The sequence below is a fragment of the Entelurus aequoreus genome, linkage group LG03 (assembly GCF_033978785.1).
Source record: "Entelurus aequoreus isolate RoL-2023_Sb linkage group LG03, RoL_Eaeq_v1.1, whole genome shotgun sequence".
NCBI lineage: Eukaryota > Metazoa > Chordata > Actinopteri > Syngnathiformes > Syngnathidae > Entelurus > Entelurus aequoreus.
In genome coordinates, this window is record NC_084733.1 from 62154308 (window position 1) to 62173265 (window position 18958).

General features: G+C 40.8%; 1 protein-coding gene across 8 annotated transcripts in view; it reads right to left on the reverse strand.

The window, feature by feature from the left end:
- Window positions 1-18958, reverse strand: part of fgfr3 (fibroblast growth factor receptor 3) — a 153872-nt gene that overhangs the window by 20158 nt on the left and 114756 nt on the right. For 6 of the 8 annotated variants that reach the window (XR_009825336.1, XM_062042388.1, XM_062042392.1 and 3 more), the window contains exons 8-9: window positions 4324-4468; window positions 2639-2814 (exon numbers count right to left, since the gene is read on the reverse strand). Coding sequence is in view for 7 of the 8 variants with exons in the window: in XM_062042388.1 (XP_061898372.1) it covers window positions 2639-2814; window positions 4324-4468 (321 nt within the window). In the remaining variant the exon portion in view is untranslated. Of the gene's footprint in view, window positions 1-2638; window positions 2815-4323; window positions 4469-6947; window positions 7093-18958 lie in introns of all 8 variants that reach the window. The other 2 variants (XM_062042387.1, XM_062042389.1) reach the window with 2 other exon arrangements.

Genomic DNA, 18958 nt, shown 5'->3' on the forward strand with positions numbered 1-18958 from the left:
AAAACGGACTCATTAGCAAAATCCACATTTTCAGGTTGGAGGTTGTGTCGGTTTAGGCAGACACGTGTCTCTCAAATGTTCATTAGTCAACCGTACTTGAACTCGCTTCTGACCTGAACTAAACCAACGTTTGTCTTGACGTCTCCATGCAGCTGCTCCTTTTTAAAAATGTTTTGCCTCAATGGGGGTGAAATGTAAAAACAAGCGCTGGCAGTCAACAGGGGGCACAAACACCCAAGCGCTCCAAGATAAATGTGAACACATGTCAGCAAACAGCAGAGTGATATAACAACCTTTGCTGCTTATTTATAGTCAATGCTTTTTTTCATCTTTCTCATAATTCACTTCGCTGACTTTGGATTTTTCTCATGTGCGATACCACTGATTTTCTTCCTGAACCAATACTAGGCTGGTATCGGCGATACCAATCCGATACTTTGTGAAAATATACGTTGTGTCTGCTAAAATTTGTGTATTCACCAATAACATATCTTTCTAATAATGTAAGAAAAAAATGAAAAAATTGGAACGTAATGAGAAAAAGCTGAAATTGTTGAACTAATAATTCATAATAATACACTAAGTTGTCTTTAAGAATAATTATATGTTTTTAGCATTTAAAAAAAACAAAATACCAAAATGCCCCCCCCCATACATGACTTTTCAGTATGCGGCCCTTGGTGGAAAAAGTTTAGACACCCCTGAAGCTCTCACAACAAAAATTAAGTGTACTTAAAATATAGTTTAGTTAATTAAGAAAATAAAATAATACTAACTTATGAATGATATAAAAAAGTACAACAAAAATAATAAACACTGTTAAATGTGTAACTAAACATTAATATTTTCATAAAGGCGGAATTTTGGACACACTGACTAAGTTATGCAGTTAAACAATCGTGTTATTATTATTATTTTATTCTATTCTTACACGGGGGAAAAACAATAGTAAAAATGTAAGGATAAAAAGAGCAAACAAATTGGTATGTTATGAGAAAAATCTGAAATGTTCAAATTAATAATTAATAATAATATACTAAGACACATACAGCACAACATTTTGTCTTTAAATATACATAATATTTGTTTTTAGCATTTAAAAAAAATATCAAATTGGCCCCCGCATACTTTGACTTTTCTGTATGCGGCCCTTGGTGGAAAAATTTTAGACACTCCTGATCTAAAATATTAGAAGCTCTCAAAATAAAAATAAAATATACTTAAAATACAGACAATGTTTAGTTAGTTAAACAATAAAATAATACTAACTTATGAATTAATTAGAAAATTACAAAAGTTATGCAGTTAAAGAATCATATTACTATTATTTTATTCTATTCTTACACGGGAAAAAAACAACAGTAAAAATTTAAGAAAAAAGAGCAAAAAAAATCGGTATGTAGTGAGAAAAAGCTGAAATGTTGTAACTAATAATTAATGAGAATATAGTAAATCACATATAGTGAAACGTTTTGTCTTTAAATATAGATATTAGTTTTTATCATTTAATCTTTGTTTTTTTTGTCACCCCAATGCTGGACTTTTCAGTATGCGACCCTTGGTGGAAAAAGTCTAGACACCTCTCATCTATAATATTAGAAACTCTCAAAATAAAAATAAACTATACTTACAATATAAACAAACTAATAAAATAACATATTACTAACTTGTGAATGAATTTCAAAAATTACAACAACCATAATAAACACTGTTAAATGTCTAACTGAACATTAATATTTTCATACAGGCAGAATTTTTGACATACTAGGTTTTATTCTATCCTTACACGGAAAAAAACGACAGAAAAAATGTAAGACAAAAGCAAAAAATTGGTATGAAATGAGAAAAAGCTGAAATCTAACTCATAATTAAAAAGTGCTGTACAAACTTTTAATATCCAATTATATTAATTATATACAGCATCCATTAAATTAATTTAATATGTACATGTATAGGCTATATGTGTATTGTTATTTTACATGAATTCGGTCAAATTTTTTTAGCCCAATGCGACTCCCAAGTCAAAAAGTTTGGCACCCCTGCTCCGTACTATGTCTGCTCCAATTTGACTTACACTGATGTTGTCCTCCTGAAGTGTTTCCTTTGAAACACAAAAGCTGTGTCCGAATTCAGGGTCTGCATCCTTCGAAGTGCGAATTTGAAGGCCGCTTACGTCACAACTTCATTCAAATTCGAACGCTCCTCCAAAAGCAGCCGACGAATGTGCCCTCCTTTTCCCTGTATTCGGAGGATGCACCGCGACTATCCTTCGTGGCCTCCCATATCCCAAGATGCTTTGCGTGCCTTTGTTCAACCCGGATGTTTTTGACGATGGCGGAAAATACAAGCAGCGGCACCGCCACCGGCAGCGGCAGCGAATACACTTTCAAATGTAAGAATCCTCCGCAGGCTAGACTGTCCCATTTAACAACGGGTGACGCATCCTTCGGAGGTGCCTCCGAAGGTCCAGCCTTCTGAGGCTGCGTAGGCCGGGTCCTCCGGAGGATGCAGACCCTGAATTGGGACACAGCTAAAGACTATCTTCAGTTTCCCATGCACCTACTTGTATTCTCTAAGGATGCGAGCGGGGTGTGGGAGGTAACAGGGCTTTGCAAATCTTGTATCTACTTTCTGTTACCTGTCTCTTGAGGGGGAACTTGGACAGCTTCTGGACGGGCGGCGTGGGCAGTGTCTTTTGCGTGGTCATCCTCATGCGACACAGCACCACGATGACCACCGCCAGGATGAAGAGCACGCAGCCCGTCACGTAGATGAGGATGTCCGCATAGTAGTCCTCCTTTTCCGGACTCACTGCTTTTGTGTTTGTTTTTCATGGAGGGGATAGAAGGAAGAACAATTAGAGGCACTTTTACTGTCGATACAAATGTAAACAAACACAGTTGCTAGCGCAGTAAAAAGAGACTATGACGTACAGCAGGTTAATTGTCTCCAGGGAGGCAATTATCATGGTGCACACAGAAATATTCACCTTATGTTGAAACGTATGTCAAATTAGAGGAGCAATGGCAATAATGTTTGATGCTATCTTTACATGGGACACCACTGAAGAACTGACAAAATGTGAAGTGCCGTATTTTTCGGACCATAAGGTGTACTATTTTCATACAAGAGGCGTAGCCAGATTATAAAGCGCATTAAAGTGGTCATATTCTGATTTCTACATATAAAACCCTTCTTTGTGGTCTACATAACATGTAATGGTGGTTCTTTGGTCAAAATGTTGCATAGATTATGTTTTACAGACTGTTTTCAAGCCTCTTCAGGATGCGCTGTTTTGTGGCCGGGTCCTTTTTACGTGCCTCCACTTTGACATCATCTTCTCAGCTTTGTTGTACCGATAGTGAAGCGTACATTTATATTGCGCTTTTTCTCTAGTGACCCAAAGCGCTCTACATAGCGAAACCCATTAGCTATCTCCTTCCATAGCGAGTCTACTGACAGATATAAGTTAGAACTGTATGCAACTTTGTATTGGAAATGGCAACAGCGGAGGATGAATGCCCCACAACAAGAGGATAGAGAAAAAGAAGCCTATTGACTGCGGCGCGGACCAGCGCAAATTTTCGGGACTTACCCAGATCCCAAATACACATCAGCAGGTACCAACAGGTAAGAAAAGTTGTTTTTTCATAATATTGCGAAACAAAACACCGGCTATGTCTCCTAATAGGTGCCATTTTGGGGTCCTTATGCACACACCATAATACTACCGTATGTTGAAGCACAGTACGTCTGACTACGGTAGCCATAATGCTCCAACAATCCATCAAGCGGTGCATCTTCGTAGCTTACCAAAGTTGTACTAAAACATTTTGAGGGATTTTTGAACGCGGTGTATAATGTTCTATATTCTCAATGGAACATCAAAGTTGTAGTGTTGCTTGCTTACAGATACTTGCTAAGCGTAATTTTCTGAACAGGTGTCGGTCAACCTGCAGTCCACATGTATCTCTTATATGTGACTGCCATCTAGTGGTAACACTTAATATTACACCATGAAATTGCTTCCAGGTCGGTAAGTACAATCATAATGAATACGTACATTAGGCGCACCGGGTTATAACTGTCGACTTTTGAGAGAATGAAAGGATTTTAAGTGCGCCTTATAGTCCAAAAAATATGGTCTGTACAGTAGGTGTAAATGTACTGTCTCTTTAAAATAAGTTCCAATCAATTATTTCCAGACATGTGTAGGGTGTATTCGCTCTTTTTAAAGGTACTGTTGCTATCGGTAGAGGATTTGTAAAAGAAGCTTGCACAACATAAGACATATTCCACACAGAGCATGGTTTGGACGTGTACCTGGGAGCACCGTGAGCCAAGCAGAGTGGTGAGTAAAGCCAATAGAGTTCCCCGCCAGGCAAGTGTACTCGCCCGCATCCTCAAAAGACACATTGGCCAAGAGGAGAACCTCTAACTCCTTATCAGTAGTGTTAATACCGGCCGTCTGTGGAGGATGACAGAGGGACACCAATGAAGGAGGGACACACGGGACAGACAGGACCCAAACACCTTTGGAAAAACACTGCAGGAGAGGAAAAAAATCAGGGGACCGGTCCAGAGAAGACACCCAAGCAGAACCTTCACCACACAGAGAGAAACATGAAGCACACTCAGGAACAATGTAAAAACATGGCCGACGTGTATTTGTCACACACAACGCGATGCGAGCTGCTTACGACTAACAGTCATTCGATCTTTACACTTTTACATCCAGTCATAAAAAGCAGCTGTTTTGTACAATTATTTCAAGGGAAATAGTGAATTTCAAAACAAAATATGTTGAACAAATAACAGGGACCTAAACTGCTGATGGGCTTTTGAAAAATATTTGGATTTGGGTGGTGCACCGTATTATGTTTCGACATACATCTTTAGTTTGGGTACCGGCTTGGCTGAAGAAACTCGGATTCCGCAGCCTCCTACCCCAACCAAGCCCACTTTGTGTCAATTGGTTATACGGTAATGGATATATTTCGATGGAAATCGGAGAACTTGTCACTTTGTCTGTGGCAATAGCGAAGGTAAGTAGGTCTTTAGCTCCCCGAAAAACAATGTCTTCTTATTGTTGCCCTACTAAAAAATACTTCCTGAAGTGGTTACCCCGTGGATTGGACATGATTGGACATTCTAAAGTTGCGACGTGAGAAATAATAAAGATCTTATTCTTGTACCCGATCGTTCCGTGTTTAGAAGTGGCATAAAAATGAAAGTAGGGATAAGTTAAAAACAGAAATCTCACCACATCATGCAAAACAAAAGCTGTAAACTGAAGACAGGGACCCTTTGATAATAATTTAATTTCGGATTCTGGCTGTGGTTACTGCTAATCTCACATATTGCCCTGAACGATATTGTATTGACAACTTGATGTGCACTCTTCCAGTAGAAAGGCTATGGGAGCATTTAGTTGGACTAGGTCACGGGAGTCCAAACTATGACCCACGGGCCAAGTGCACAACGTGTTCAACAAGCTATATACCTGGGAGCAGTCATATGACATACAAATACCTTGTAAGACATACAAATACCTGCGGTTTGATAGGTGCCATTTTGTCGACACTTGGTGGCCAACGAAAGTACCTCAACCATTAATTTTAGTTGTAAAGAAACACAGCACAGCATTTATGACCCTAACCAAACAACCTACCATAGTCATGGTGCAGAACATTTTTTTTCAACAAACATGGTCGCAAATAACACAACTAGCTAATTGAATTTTGTAGATGTTATAAAAAACGTTCAATCAACATAAAGAAAACAAATCTAAATTACACCTATTTAAATCCTTTAAAATGAATGATGGGAAAAATGCTAAACACTCTCTCCACACTTATCCATGCTTACAGCATTTTACCTGCTTGATATTTCTGATTGATAACACAACTTTAAGTAGGTCGTCACGGAAGTAAACAAGGTATGGATTGAAGTTTCACATACTTTTAATAACCAATTATAATCGTTATTAATTATATATATATATATATATACACAGTACAGGCCAAAAGTTTGAACACACCTTCTTATTCAATGTGTTTTCTTTATTTTCATAACTTTGTAGATTGTCACTGAAGGCAACAAAACTATGAATGAACACATTTGGAGTTATGTACTTAACAAAGAAAGGTGAAATAACTGAAAACATGTTTATATTCTACCTTCTTCAAAATATACACCCTTTGCTTTGATTATTGCTTTGCGCACTCTTTGCATTCTCTCAATGAGCTTCAAGCACACCTGTGAAGTGAAAACCATTTCAGGTGACTACCTCTTGAAGCTCATGGTGGCTATTTCGAAGAAACTAGAATATGAAACCTTTTTTCAGTTATTTTACACTTTAGTATGGGGAACATATTTTAAGTAACAAATACTTAATTTGGAGTTATTTGGACACTAGGGGAACATATGGGGTTAGAGTTACTAATAAGCAATAATTCTGAGGTTATTGAGGGACGACTCTTAGTTAATGGCTTACTGGTTGTATAATAAGGCCATGCAGAATAAGGCATTAGTAAGTACTTAATAATGACAAATTAAGAGCAAATATGTTACTAATTTGCATGTTAATAAGCAACTAATTAATGGTGAATATGTTTCCCATACTAAAGTGTTACCCACCTTTTTTGTTAAGTACATAACTCCACATGTGTTCATTCATAGTTTTGATGCCTTCAGTGACAATCTGCAATGTAAATAGTCATGGAAATAAAGAAAACCCATTCAATGAGAAGGTGTGTCCAAACTTTTGGCCTGTACTGTATATATATACATATAGGTTTACAATTCTATGTAGCATTTTTGTCGACTCGCTAGCAGAACCAAGCCAGCAGCTGATGAAGTCATTGCAAGCCAAGCAGTACCCAAGAAGAACCCAGCGGCAGGGAGAGGATGAGACACGACAAGACGAGCTCAGCTGGTTTTTTTACCTGCTTGCCGTATTTTGAGCCAGAACGTGTTTTCCGACTTGCCTACAAAGTTAGTGGCACGGCACCGGTACTTGCCAGCGTCTTTGTGTGTTACATTGGACAGTTTGAGAGTGAGCCGGGCCTCAGTGCTGTAACTCACAACACTCTGCAGAGGGAACAACGACACAACAGGGTTTTAGACGTACACAACACACACACACACACACACACACACACACACACACACACACACACACACACACACACACACACACACACACACACACACACACACACACACACACACACACACACACACACACACACACACACACACACACACACACACAAATGTATACATCAGAGTACATAAGCCATGTTTTACTGTGCAAAGCTATTGTTAGCAAATGTTCCACTCTCATTCTCATGTTTGCTTTGATATTTGATTTGATTTTTATTTTTATTTTGTGCTGCTACTGTTCACTTTGCTGCTGTGAAAGTTGAATTTCAGCATTTCATGAACAAAATGATGCTTCATCTTCTTCATATACACCACAAAAACTAAGAATCCAAACAAGATTAAATATCAGAACATTTTGCAATGTCTAATTTCCCTTTCCTTTTCTATTACGCACTGTCACCAGAATAGTCTGCCTCTTCATGGAGGAAAATAAATGTTAACTAAAAAGGTCAAAGTTTATTCTACTGCTGCGCACATGATTAGTGGGGGTGTTCTGTTGCAACTTTTTCATTTTTGATACAATACCAGAGCCTTGAGTATTGGCCAATATTGATCCGATACGATATCAGCACGGATCATACATACTTGTAATATTTTGTAGTGTGTGATGCCAGAAAAGTCTTGATCAAGTGACACTACTCAAACAGAGAAAAATGTTAGGTTTGAAAAACATTCATCATTAACCGTGTGGAATGGACTTGTGCTGTTTTTTAGTTGAAATGGAGGGGTAATAATTTTTTGGCGACATCTAGTGGCCACAATAAATCATTATGTTAAGCTCATGACGCAGTAAGTTGAATAATGTGGACACATTTACACTAGATAATTGAAACTGTATTTTACGGATCAGACTTTGAACCGTGCGGCTTATAAAACGGTGCGTCTAATTATGGATTTTTCTTCGCTAATAGTTTACATACAACTCCGACACAGGCACTGAAAAGGTGTGTTTCTGTTTTGTGCTATGGCGACATCTTTTGGACGAGTTCGTTCATTGCAGGTGCTGTGGGTTGAAAATTATGTTCCTGTTTTATGCCTTGAACCGGAAGTATACTCATTCATAGGGTTTCTGCTCTAAATTATTCTTTATTCATCACTCCAAGCAACGTTTGTGAGTTTTCCGATAAAACTAAAACAATTCTTACGTACTGAACCGTCCCATGTGTGATGTCTGTAGCAGTGTTTTCATGCATATTTGTACGTGCTATCGTAATGTAATCAAGCTAGCGTTGTCAGCATTAGCCAATATGCAAACACGTTTACGAGTGTCTGTGTTAGTATTATTAACTTACAATGGCATTCTTTTTGTGTTGTTCCAGTTTTGTAAATTCACCAAGACGTCACTGTAAAGTTATTGAGTCTGTTTAGCTGATTGGAGAGCTAGCTAGTGGGTCCATGACAATGACTTCTGTTTTGTTTGATCTGCCGTTTTACTGCCATGTGACAGGCACCATTTTAATGAAGGAACATTTAAACATTTACAAAATATTTCGTACCTGTACATAACTGTGGCTTATAGCCCGGTGTGGCCTAGATATGTAAAAATATTTATTTCTTCTAAAATTTGGTGAGCGCGGCTTAAATACCGGTGCGCTCTATAGACCGGAAAATACGGTACTCGCTCCGCCTTGGAGACTTTGTACGTGTAAGTAATATGCAACTATGAATATTTGATACTTGCTTAAATTGTTTGGATGGCAATATTGTGGGTTATTATGTGCTTAGCTGTTGTGTAGCTGCTAGCTCCTAATAGCCTAACATGTTTAGCTTTGGTAAAGTTCCTTTACTAAAATACAAGAAAAGACCAATCTTGGAGGACATTTAGATGTTACTTGGCGGTCCAGCTTTACACACGTAAACTGCAGGACTCCTTAATATCCTTGTATCGGATATTTTAGATGCAAGCCAATATAATTCTTGTTTTTGCTGATATCGGATCGACATCAAATAATAATATCGGAATAATAGTTCTTCTTCAATATTTGCACTATATTAATGATTTATGGACCGCCTGTACCTCAGTTGTTAGTTAAGATCAGCAACATAAAATACGAGAAACATAACTTCTTCTTAAAATTAGTATTTTGGCCATGATTTCAGATGTTTAATCTTGCTTGAATCACACTTTTTGCAGGGTATAATTAAATATGCATACAAAACATGCATTGATTTCCTTCTGTGAAGTATCTGTGCTAGTATTACTTCAGCTCAAGTATTACATCTTATTATATGGCGTACCCCAGCAGTACAGTATATATATGTGACCACACAAACACAGTATTGTGCATTGCAACATGAAACACATATTCCACAAAGTCTTCACGCATATAGAAACACTTCTGATAAATAATTAAAGAGGCACGGAGCAGCAAACATTCTGTGTTTTATGCTTTGCTCATCAACATTGAGGGCCGGAATCCAGACATTGGGCGAGTCGCTCATCGTTAACCCCCACTCCCCCTCCCTCTGTTCTAAAAACTTTTCCTCCCAGCCATCAAAGAAGAATTCATGAAGACCTCCTCCGTCTCTTCCTCCACCTCCCACTCTGGTCTCAACTTAACTATACAGTAGACGCCACACACGAGATGACGGCTCAATGAATGAACTGTAGCGCAGCACACACACACACACATGCACACACACACGCCAAATATTGTTTCAATTATGTGGTGGTCCAAAATAGAGCGAGGAGCCGCGGTTTTGGGTTGACAGGCTTCCTTCTCTCCTCCCACCGTCTTTCATCTGGCTCTTTCCTTCCCTCGCTATCACAGCGAGCACGCTCGCCGCTTTTACATGCCACAACGTCTGATACGGCGGTGGGAATTGCAACAATGCCATAGCGTCAAATATATTTGAATCACAATGACAGTGAGATCCCAATCTGGTCACAATTAGAGGGGAAAGCAAGACAAAACACATTTCAAAATACTTTTTTCGACCACAAACTATATTATGCTCAAAACATGAGTGATTATTTTTTATCACACACATACATATGTTTGTACTGTATATACATATTCAAAAATGCATTCATATATCAGAATCAGAATCAGAAATACTTTATTAATCCCTGAGGGGAAATTAAGATTTTCAGATATATATACATGTACATTAACATAGCTGTATGTATACTTTTGACCCAGCAGATTTGGTCACATTTTCAGTAGACCCATTCATAAAAGAACCAAACTTCATAAATGTTTTTTGTCACCAACAAGTATGTGCTCCAATCACTCTTATCACAAAAAAAATAAGAGTTGTAGAAATGATTGGAAACTCAAGACAACCATGACATTTTGTTCTTTACTTTTTATTTTTATTTTATTTATTTATTTTTATTTTTTTAAATGTCCTGCCCAGCTTCTCGGGCAAATCATATAGCAGATGTAGATGCCCATATCGGCTGTTCAGATTTACTTTACAAAAGAGAAGTGTAGGATACTTCTCTTGTTGCCTTAGTTGTATTTTGACTTTATTAAATGTATTTATATTATCATTTGGTGCAGCCGGGCCGGAGCAGGAGGGGATAGAAAGAGAGAAAAAGGAAGACAGAGGGGGGAATTGTGGGGACAAGAGGGGGATTAGACAGAGAGACAAAAACAACAACAGCAAACACAACAACAACAGAGCAACATCAGCAAATACGACATGTACAAATATGATGGTAAAAGTAATAGCAAATAAGCAGTTAGCGAAAATAAAAATAAAAATACAGAAATGACAATGAGCATTATTACACTAAAAATGGAGCAATATGAATACCAATAGAAATAGTACTATTGATAATAAACAATACCAATACTTTACCTTTATTATCAACAATACAATTGTTCAAATGCAACAATACATATACGTAATGATAGCTTGAGATACGAAAGAATGCAGAAAAATGGAGGGGAAGAAAGAGAAGCAACCTACATTAACCTTGTAGATTGTTATAGTAACAATAGGTTAAGCTTTGTCAGTGTGCCATGTGTTATACCCAGTTTACCCTAGGGCAACAACGTTAATATATGTTTGATGAAACGTGATTATGTGCATGAGTGTATGTGTGCATATGTACTTGTATATGTACAGGATGTGTATATGTGTGCTTGTACAGTGAATGTATATGTACAGTATGTGTATATGTGTGTACAGCGAATGTATATGTACAGTATGTGTATACAGTATGTGTGTTTGAACAGTGAATGTATATGTACAGTATGTGTATATGTGTGTTTGTACAGTGAATGTATATGTACAGTATATGTATGTGTGTGTTTGTACAGTGAATGTATATGTGTAGTATGTGTATGTGTGTGTTTGTACAGTGAGTGTATATGTACAGTATGTGTATATGTATGTTTTTACAGTGAATGTATATGTACAGTATGTGTATACAGTATGTTTGTATAATGAATGTGCGTGTGGATGTACGAACTTTGAGTGTGTAAATATGTACTGTATTTATTTGTATATGTATGTGGGAGCGTAGGTACCTATGTATGTCTGTATGTATGTGTGTGAGTATATGTGAATTTGCATGTACAATACATTTGACTCCCAGTGTGTGCGGGAGCCAGAGTACGGCCCCAGCCTCCCCGAGAGCCCATCCCACAAACAGTAGGTGTGGTGCCCAGGGAACCAGGGGCCACCGCCCCCACGCAGCCAAGCCGGTCAGCGACAGGAACCCCAGAGCCTGGCCCACCGCGCCGCCCACAAGGGCCAGCAGCAGGCCGCAGAGGACAAGGCACGAGAAAAGCAGGGGGCAGCCAGACCCCAAGCCAGCGAGAGACCACACCCCACACGGACAGAAAGGCGGGACGCCCCGCCCGAGGGGCCCGGAGACCCCCATCAACCGGACGGGAAGACCGCCCCCGCCCCACCGGCAACAGGGCCCCCACGAGTCCCCCCCCCCCGGAGAGCGCGGCGAGGCCAGCCCACGGCCACCTCACCCAAGCCGGCCGCCACAGGACCACCCAGCACGGGGCCACAGGAACCACCCACTCCGCAGGGACCCCAACGATGGAGATGGAACAACCAGCAACCGCCCCGCCGAGCCCCCCCCCTGAGGTAGGGGAATAAATAAATAAAATAAATAAATACATAATAATAATAATAATAATAATAATATTAATAAAATATATTTAAAAAAATAAGAATAAATAAATAATTAAATCTATTTATAAAAAAAAAAAAAAAAAAAAAAAAGAATTAAAAGAAGATCACAGACATGCTGACACACAAGGTCGCTACCCCAACAACTGGCCGACTCGCAGCACCTCGGAATACCCTGCAGCACCAAGCTACCACAGTAGACGCAGGGACCAGACCCAGCAGGCCCCAACCAAGACGGGCACCCGGAAGGGATGGATGGTGGGACCCAGGAGCTCCAGACACGCAGTCCGGATGCAGTAGCCTGAGGCGCCGACCCCCACCCGACAGGCAGGCCCAGAACGTACCCCCAGAAATATACATACATATATATATACATAAACATACACATGTACACATACACACACATACACATGCATACACGTACACATATATATACATACATACATACATACATACACACACACACATACACATACACAGTTTGTCAGCCCCGACAACCACCACGCGTGCGCGCTGCCACCAGTCACAACATCAGCCACCCCCCTGCACCAGACCCAGCAGCCACGGGCGCCCACACCACAAACAAACGGCAGCAGAAACAGCAGCCACAACACCCCCAGACAGCCAGCACCACCCAATCAGATCAAAGCGATAAAAAAAAAACCGCGACCGGCAACCACACGCCAACATCATCACAGACACCAGCCAGCGCCAGCCCGCCAGCAAGCCCAAACGCCAACACGCAAACAAGAGACACCAACACCCCCCCCACCAAAAGACCCCACCACCCCAACTCAAACACACCACCGCCCAAACAACCGAGACACAGTATCCAGACCAGACACGGGCGCCGCGCCGCCACCACATCAAGTCGCCAACAGAGACCCCACAGCGCAAGGTCGGGCCACACGGGCACGGACCCCACCCAACAGGAAGCGAGACCCGCGCGACGCCACACACAAATAAATAATAAGATTAAACAAAAATAATAATAATTTTAAAAATAATAATAATAATAATAAAATGAAATACAAATTAAATTAAATTAAAAATAACAAATACAAATAATTAAATAAAATAAAGTAAGTAAATAATAAAAATTATTTAAAAAAAAAAAAAAAATATATATATATATATATATATATATATATATATATATATATATATATATTAAAAAAAAAAATATATATATATATATATATATATATATATACATACACATACACATATACACACATACACATATATATATATATATATATATATACATACACATATATACATACACACATATACACATTAAAAATAATAATAATAATAATAAATTAATAAAAGCCTGGCAGGCCACCAGAACGCAGTCCCCGGAATCCGCGCCGGCCGACGAGGCAATAAGGGGTGCGCCGAACCCCAACCCCCCCACATGCATGTGTACAAGACCCCCAGAGTGTCTACTGTGTAGTTAAAATTAGGAGGTCAGCCATTACAGCCGACCTCCAGTCCCTATTGATGCGTGTACTGTAGCGTGAGTGAGATATGTATGCTTGTGGGAACTAATAATGCGATTAAAATTGGGGGACATCAAGGTCTTGGTGGGTCCCAACCAAGCCGAGCCCTCCAAATCCTAAGTGTCTAATATGCAGCTAAGATTGAGGGATGGACGAGCAGGGGACAAGACAGGAGGACTGGAGCCCCATAGGAGGCATCCTCAACCCCCCGCCATGCCTCCCCGCAGGACAATCCCCCAAAGTCCTATATTTGTGTGACTGTGTGTGCTATAAGTAGGAGGAGTAGAGGGCCCGGACATCCCCCCCAGTCCATGCGGCCGACAACCAGGAACTACGGCCAGGAAGCCTCCCCCCACGGCCCGTGACCCACACCAGACCACTTTAGCGTGACGCCACGCGAGCCCACCCCCCGCCAAACAAAGCCAGCCCCCGCCCGCCCCAACCCAACCCCGCAGAGCCCATACCAGCAACCAAACGCAGAAAAACTGCACAGCCCCATGCCCAATGCAAACACCGCATCCCGGCCAGCCACACAGCAACGTACCCATATGAGTTCCGGCCAGGGGATGGCGCCCCCCAACTGGGGAAGAAGTCAATGCACCCCGTCCACACGCCAGCCCCCAAACCAGCCGGCAAGCCAACGCCAGCCAGCCCCCACAACCCCACAAGCGCACAGATACCAGCCACAGTCCCCCAACCACTCCAACCCAACACAGCGACGTCAACCGCCGGCAGTACCACAGCAACCATCACCACCACCGCCCGTCCGCAGTACAAACACCCGCGGCCGCCGAAACCGAAACAAAAAAAAGCGACCTACCCCGTAAACCATAACAATGCACACCCCCAGCTACCACAGAGGCCACCAACCCACCTACCCCAACTCATCCACATACAGGCCAATCGATCCACCGGACATCCACACCCATACACACACCTACACATTCATACACACATATATGTATATATGTATATACACATACATACACTTACACACATGCATGCATATACATATACACATACACACACATACATATAAATATGCACACATATACACACACATACATACACCAAAACAAAACAAAACAAAAAAAATAAAAAAATAAAATAAAATAAAATAAAATAATAATAATAATAATAATAAATAAAATAAAATAAACCCTTTAAATAAAATAAAATAAAAATAAACATGAGGCCTGGTTGCCAACAGTGTCCAGCGCCACCAAACCCCGCAGCCTTACCCGCACGTCCAGGCCCCCCCGCCCACCACCCACCAGGCACCCCATCCGGCAAAAAGCCATAAGGGCCCAGCCCCGCGCCCACAGCCGGCATGCCATGGCATCTCTGCAGGCCTGGTGCCGCGATCAGCAATGCACACCGGGGCAGCGACACACACACATGTACCTACATACATACACACAGATTCCACCATACATACATACCAACGTACACACACACACACACACATGTACCTACATACATACGCACAGATTCCACCATACATACATACAAACGTACACACACACACACACACACACACACACACACACACACACACACACACACACACACACACACACACACACACACACACACACACACACACACACACACACACACACACACACACACACACACACACACACACACACTCACACACAAACATACACACACACACACACACACACGTGCACCTATATATACACATATATAATTTAACAGAATAAATAAAATGTATTAAATAGATATTTTAAAAAAAATATATAAGTATATATATAAATAAAATTAATAAATAAATAAGGGCGGAGTAAAACACAGGAGGGAGACCCCCGCAGGGCAGTCGGGCAGCACCGCCGGGGCCCCAACAAGGGAGGCAAGCAGCCCCCCAACCCGGCACCAGGCGGGCCCGCACAGCCGCAGCGTAGGGCGACCCCGGGCAGACCCCGCCCCACGCCCCAGGGGAAGGAGGAAGCCCACGGACACCCGAAGCCAGAGGGGCACGAGCCGACCCCCGCCCGACAGCGGCAAGGCCCCGGCCCCACGGGCGCAATCCCCCGCCCAACCACCCACGAGAGGGGAAGCCCCCCACCCAACCCAAGGCGGCCGCCCCCAACAGCTCCACCCGCACCCCAACCCCCGCCCAGGCACCCCCATCCACCCCCAGCCCCCAGACCACTCACGGATCGGCCCGCCAGGCCGGCACCAGGGAACACACCCCAGGCCCACCCGACCCCGCGGCACACGGCCCCCCCGGCACCCACGACCCCCCACCCACGGAGCAAGACCCCCGGGACAGAGCCCCAGCCCCCATGGGAATCAGGTCAGGAAATCAATTAGCGGTGCCCAAAGAGATCTGAATTCTGTCAGTTGTTGTTTTGATTCAGCAGACATTCTTTCCATAACTACATAATCTAATAAAATGTTTTTGTAAAGGTTTATACATAAATTATTTTTTGATTTCCAATTCATGAGAATAGTTTTCTTGGCGATGCCTATTGCATTTATAAGGAGGTATGTTTTGTTTATATCAAAGTCAGTTGCGGAGAGATCACCCAACAGGCAGAGTGCGGGGGAGATGGGAATAGGAATCTCTAACGCTAATGATAGGTTCTCGCACACTCCAAGCCAAAAGTTACTCACGGGAGTACAGGACCACATTGAGTGTAAGTAGTTATCTACCTTATTATCTGAGCAGTGTACACAAATGTTAGAGTCGGCTAAACCCATTTTATACATTCTTAGACCGGTGTAATGTATTCTGTAAAGTATTTTGAGCTGAATCAGTCGTAAATTCGGATTCTTAATCAAACGAGAAGTATTGAGGCATATTTGTTTCCAGAATTCTGGGTCAAGGCTTGTGGATACGTCTGAGTGCCATTTGGAAGTTGGGATACTTATTGTGTTATCTATTTTTGATAAGAGAGCATATCATTTGGATAAAGCTTTGGGGGAAGATGTTTTGAAGAATTTAACGGTCGTAGGATTACTTTCCCATGTTGTTTTGTTGAATCTTGCGCTAATTACAGATTTGATTTGTATATATTCTAGGAATTTATTAGGATTGATTGCATATTGTGTTATTAAACTTTTAAAAGTTATAAAACTGTTTCCATTGATGATATCCCCAAGACATCTGACTCCTTTATCATACCATGTTGGAAAGTTCAATGGCTTCTTGTTTAAAAGAAAATCAGGATTATTCCAAATAGGCATAAATTGACAGGGAGTGAGCGGGGATCCAGTTATTTTCAAAAACTCCCACCAAGCTGTTAAGGTAGCGCGTATATTAATACTTTTGAAGCAGTTGTGTTTTCGGAGAATTTGGCTAATAAAGGGCAAGTTAGAAATTGGGATCTCCTGGCTAAGTGATTGTTCAATCTCTAACCATAAACTATCTAATAAAGTGGGATTGGTCCATTTTAATATATATTGTAGTTTATTTGCAAGGAAGTAATATGAAAAGTTTGGGAGTTCTAGACCCCCGTATTCTTTGGGTTTTTGTAAAGTTTTAAGGCTGATTCGTGCTGGTTTACTCTTCCAAAGAAACTGATTGATGTGTGAGTCTAGTGATTTAAACCAGATTTGAGAAGGTTTGGTTGGAATCATTGAAAAGAGATAATTAACCCTAGGCAAGACCATCATTTTCATAGAAACCCTTCCCATAAGTGAGATTGGCAGTGCTTTCCAACGCGCCAGATCATCCTCAATCAATTTTAAGATTGGGGAGTAATTCAAGCGATTCAGATCTGACAATGTGGAGGAAATATTGATTCCCAGGTATTTAATGTTCCCTTTATGCAGTGGAATCGATGAGGTGCTCTGAAAGTCAAAATTAATTGGTAACACAGTATATTTGGACCAGTTGATTGAGTAATCTGAAATAGAACTGAATTTATTGATAAGTGAGATTGTATCTTGAAGAGAAGAATGTGGATTTTGTAAGAAAAGTAATACATCAGCATAAAGGCTTATTTTATGATGAACGGTTGCGTTATGGGTGCCTTTAATATTTGCATGCTGTCGAATTGCGGTTGCAAGAGGTTCAATAAATATAGCAAACAGTGACGGAGAAAGTGGACACCCTTGCCTTGTGCCCTTCATAAGATTAAACTTTGGGGAGATTTGGCTGAAAGAGATGGGTCAATCTGGGGTGTATACAAGTTTCTGTAAAAGTCTCTAAATATGGAGTTAATTTCCTCAGGAACGTGAGTAATGTTCCCAGCTAAATCCTTAATGGATGGTATGGAGTTTTTTTCTTTGTTTAATTTTAGTTGGTTAGCCAAATATTTGCTTGGTTTATTGTCATGTTCAAATTTTTCTAAGCGTAACCTCTGGAGCAGGAATTTACTTTTCTTATCAATTATTTCTCTTAAATCTAATTTGAGTTTTCTCAGTTCGTTCAGAGTATGTTCATTTTGTGAGTTCGCATAAGCTATTTCTAATATTTTTATTTCATTTTCAAGTTCCTGCTCTAGTAAACGTTCCTTTTTTTTCTTGTATGATGAATAAGAAATTATTTTTCCTCGCATAACTACTTTCGCAGCCTCCCAGAGAACGCACGCCGTGATTTCTGGTTGATCATTAAAATCTAAAAAATCTGTCCATTCTTTCTCAAAATAGTTGAGGAAGTCTGGTTCCTTTAATAATGATGTATTAAGTCTCCATTGTTTTATAGGTGCAGTGATAGTTTTGTTAGTGAGGGAAAGTGAGACAGGTGCATGGTCACTGATGATGATAGGATGAATGTGAATGTTTGAGATGTCAGATAAAATTGAGCTACTAGTTAAAAAGTAATCAATGCGAGAGAATGAGTGGTGAACTGGGGAAAAATAAGTGTATTCCCTAAGAGTGTGGTGATAAGAACGCCAGGCATCGCAAAGACCATAATCGTTCATATATTGCTTAAGTATTACCACTGATTGAGACTCACGGTGACTCCCAGTCACTCTGGACCGATCTATATTTGGATTAAATACTAAGTTGAGGTCCCCTCCTAGAATCAAGCAGTGGTTTGAGTGAGGAGAAAGTGAAGAGAGAGAGAGGGATTGAAGCATAATGAAATAACAAAAACAAAATACAACATTTACCGTGTTTCAGACGCTAATAATACAGCCACGGCGTGGCTTCCGGATCACTGTAAAGTTGGCCGTTGATGAAAAGTTTATCCACCGCGATGACTGCACGGC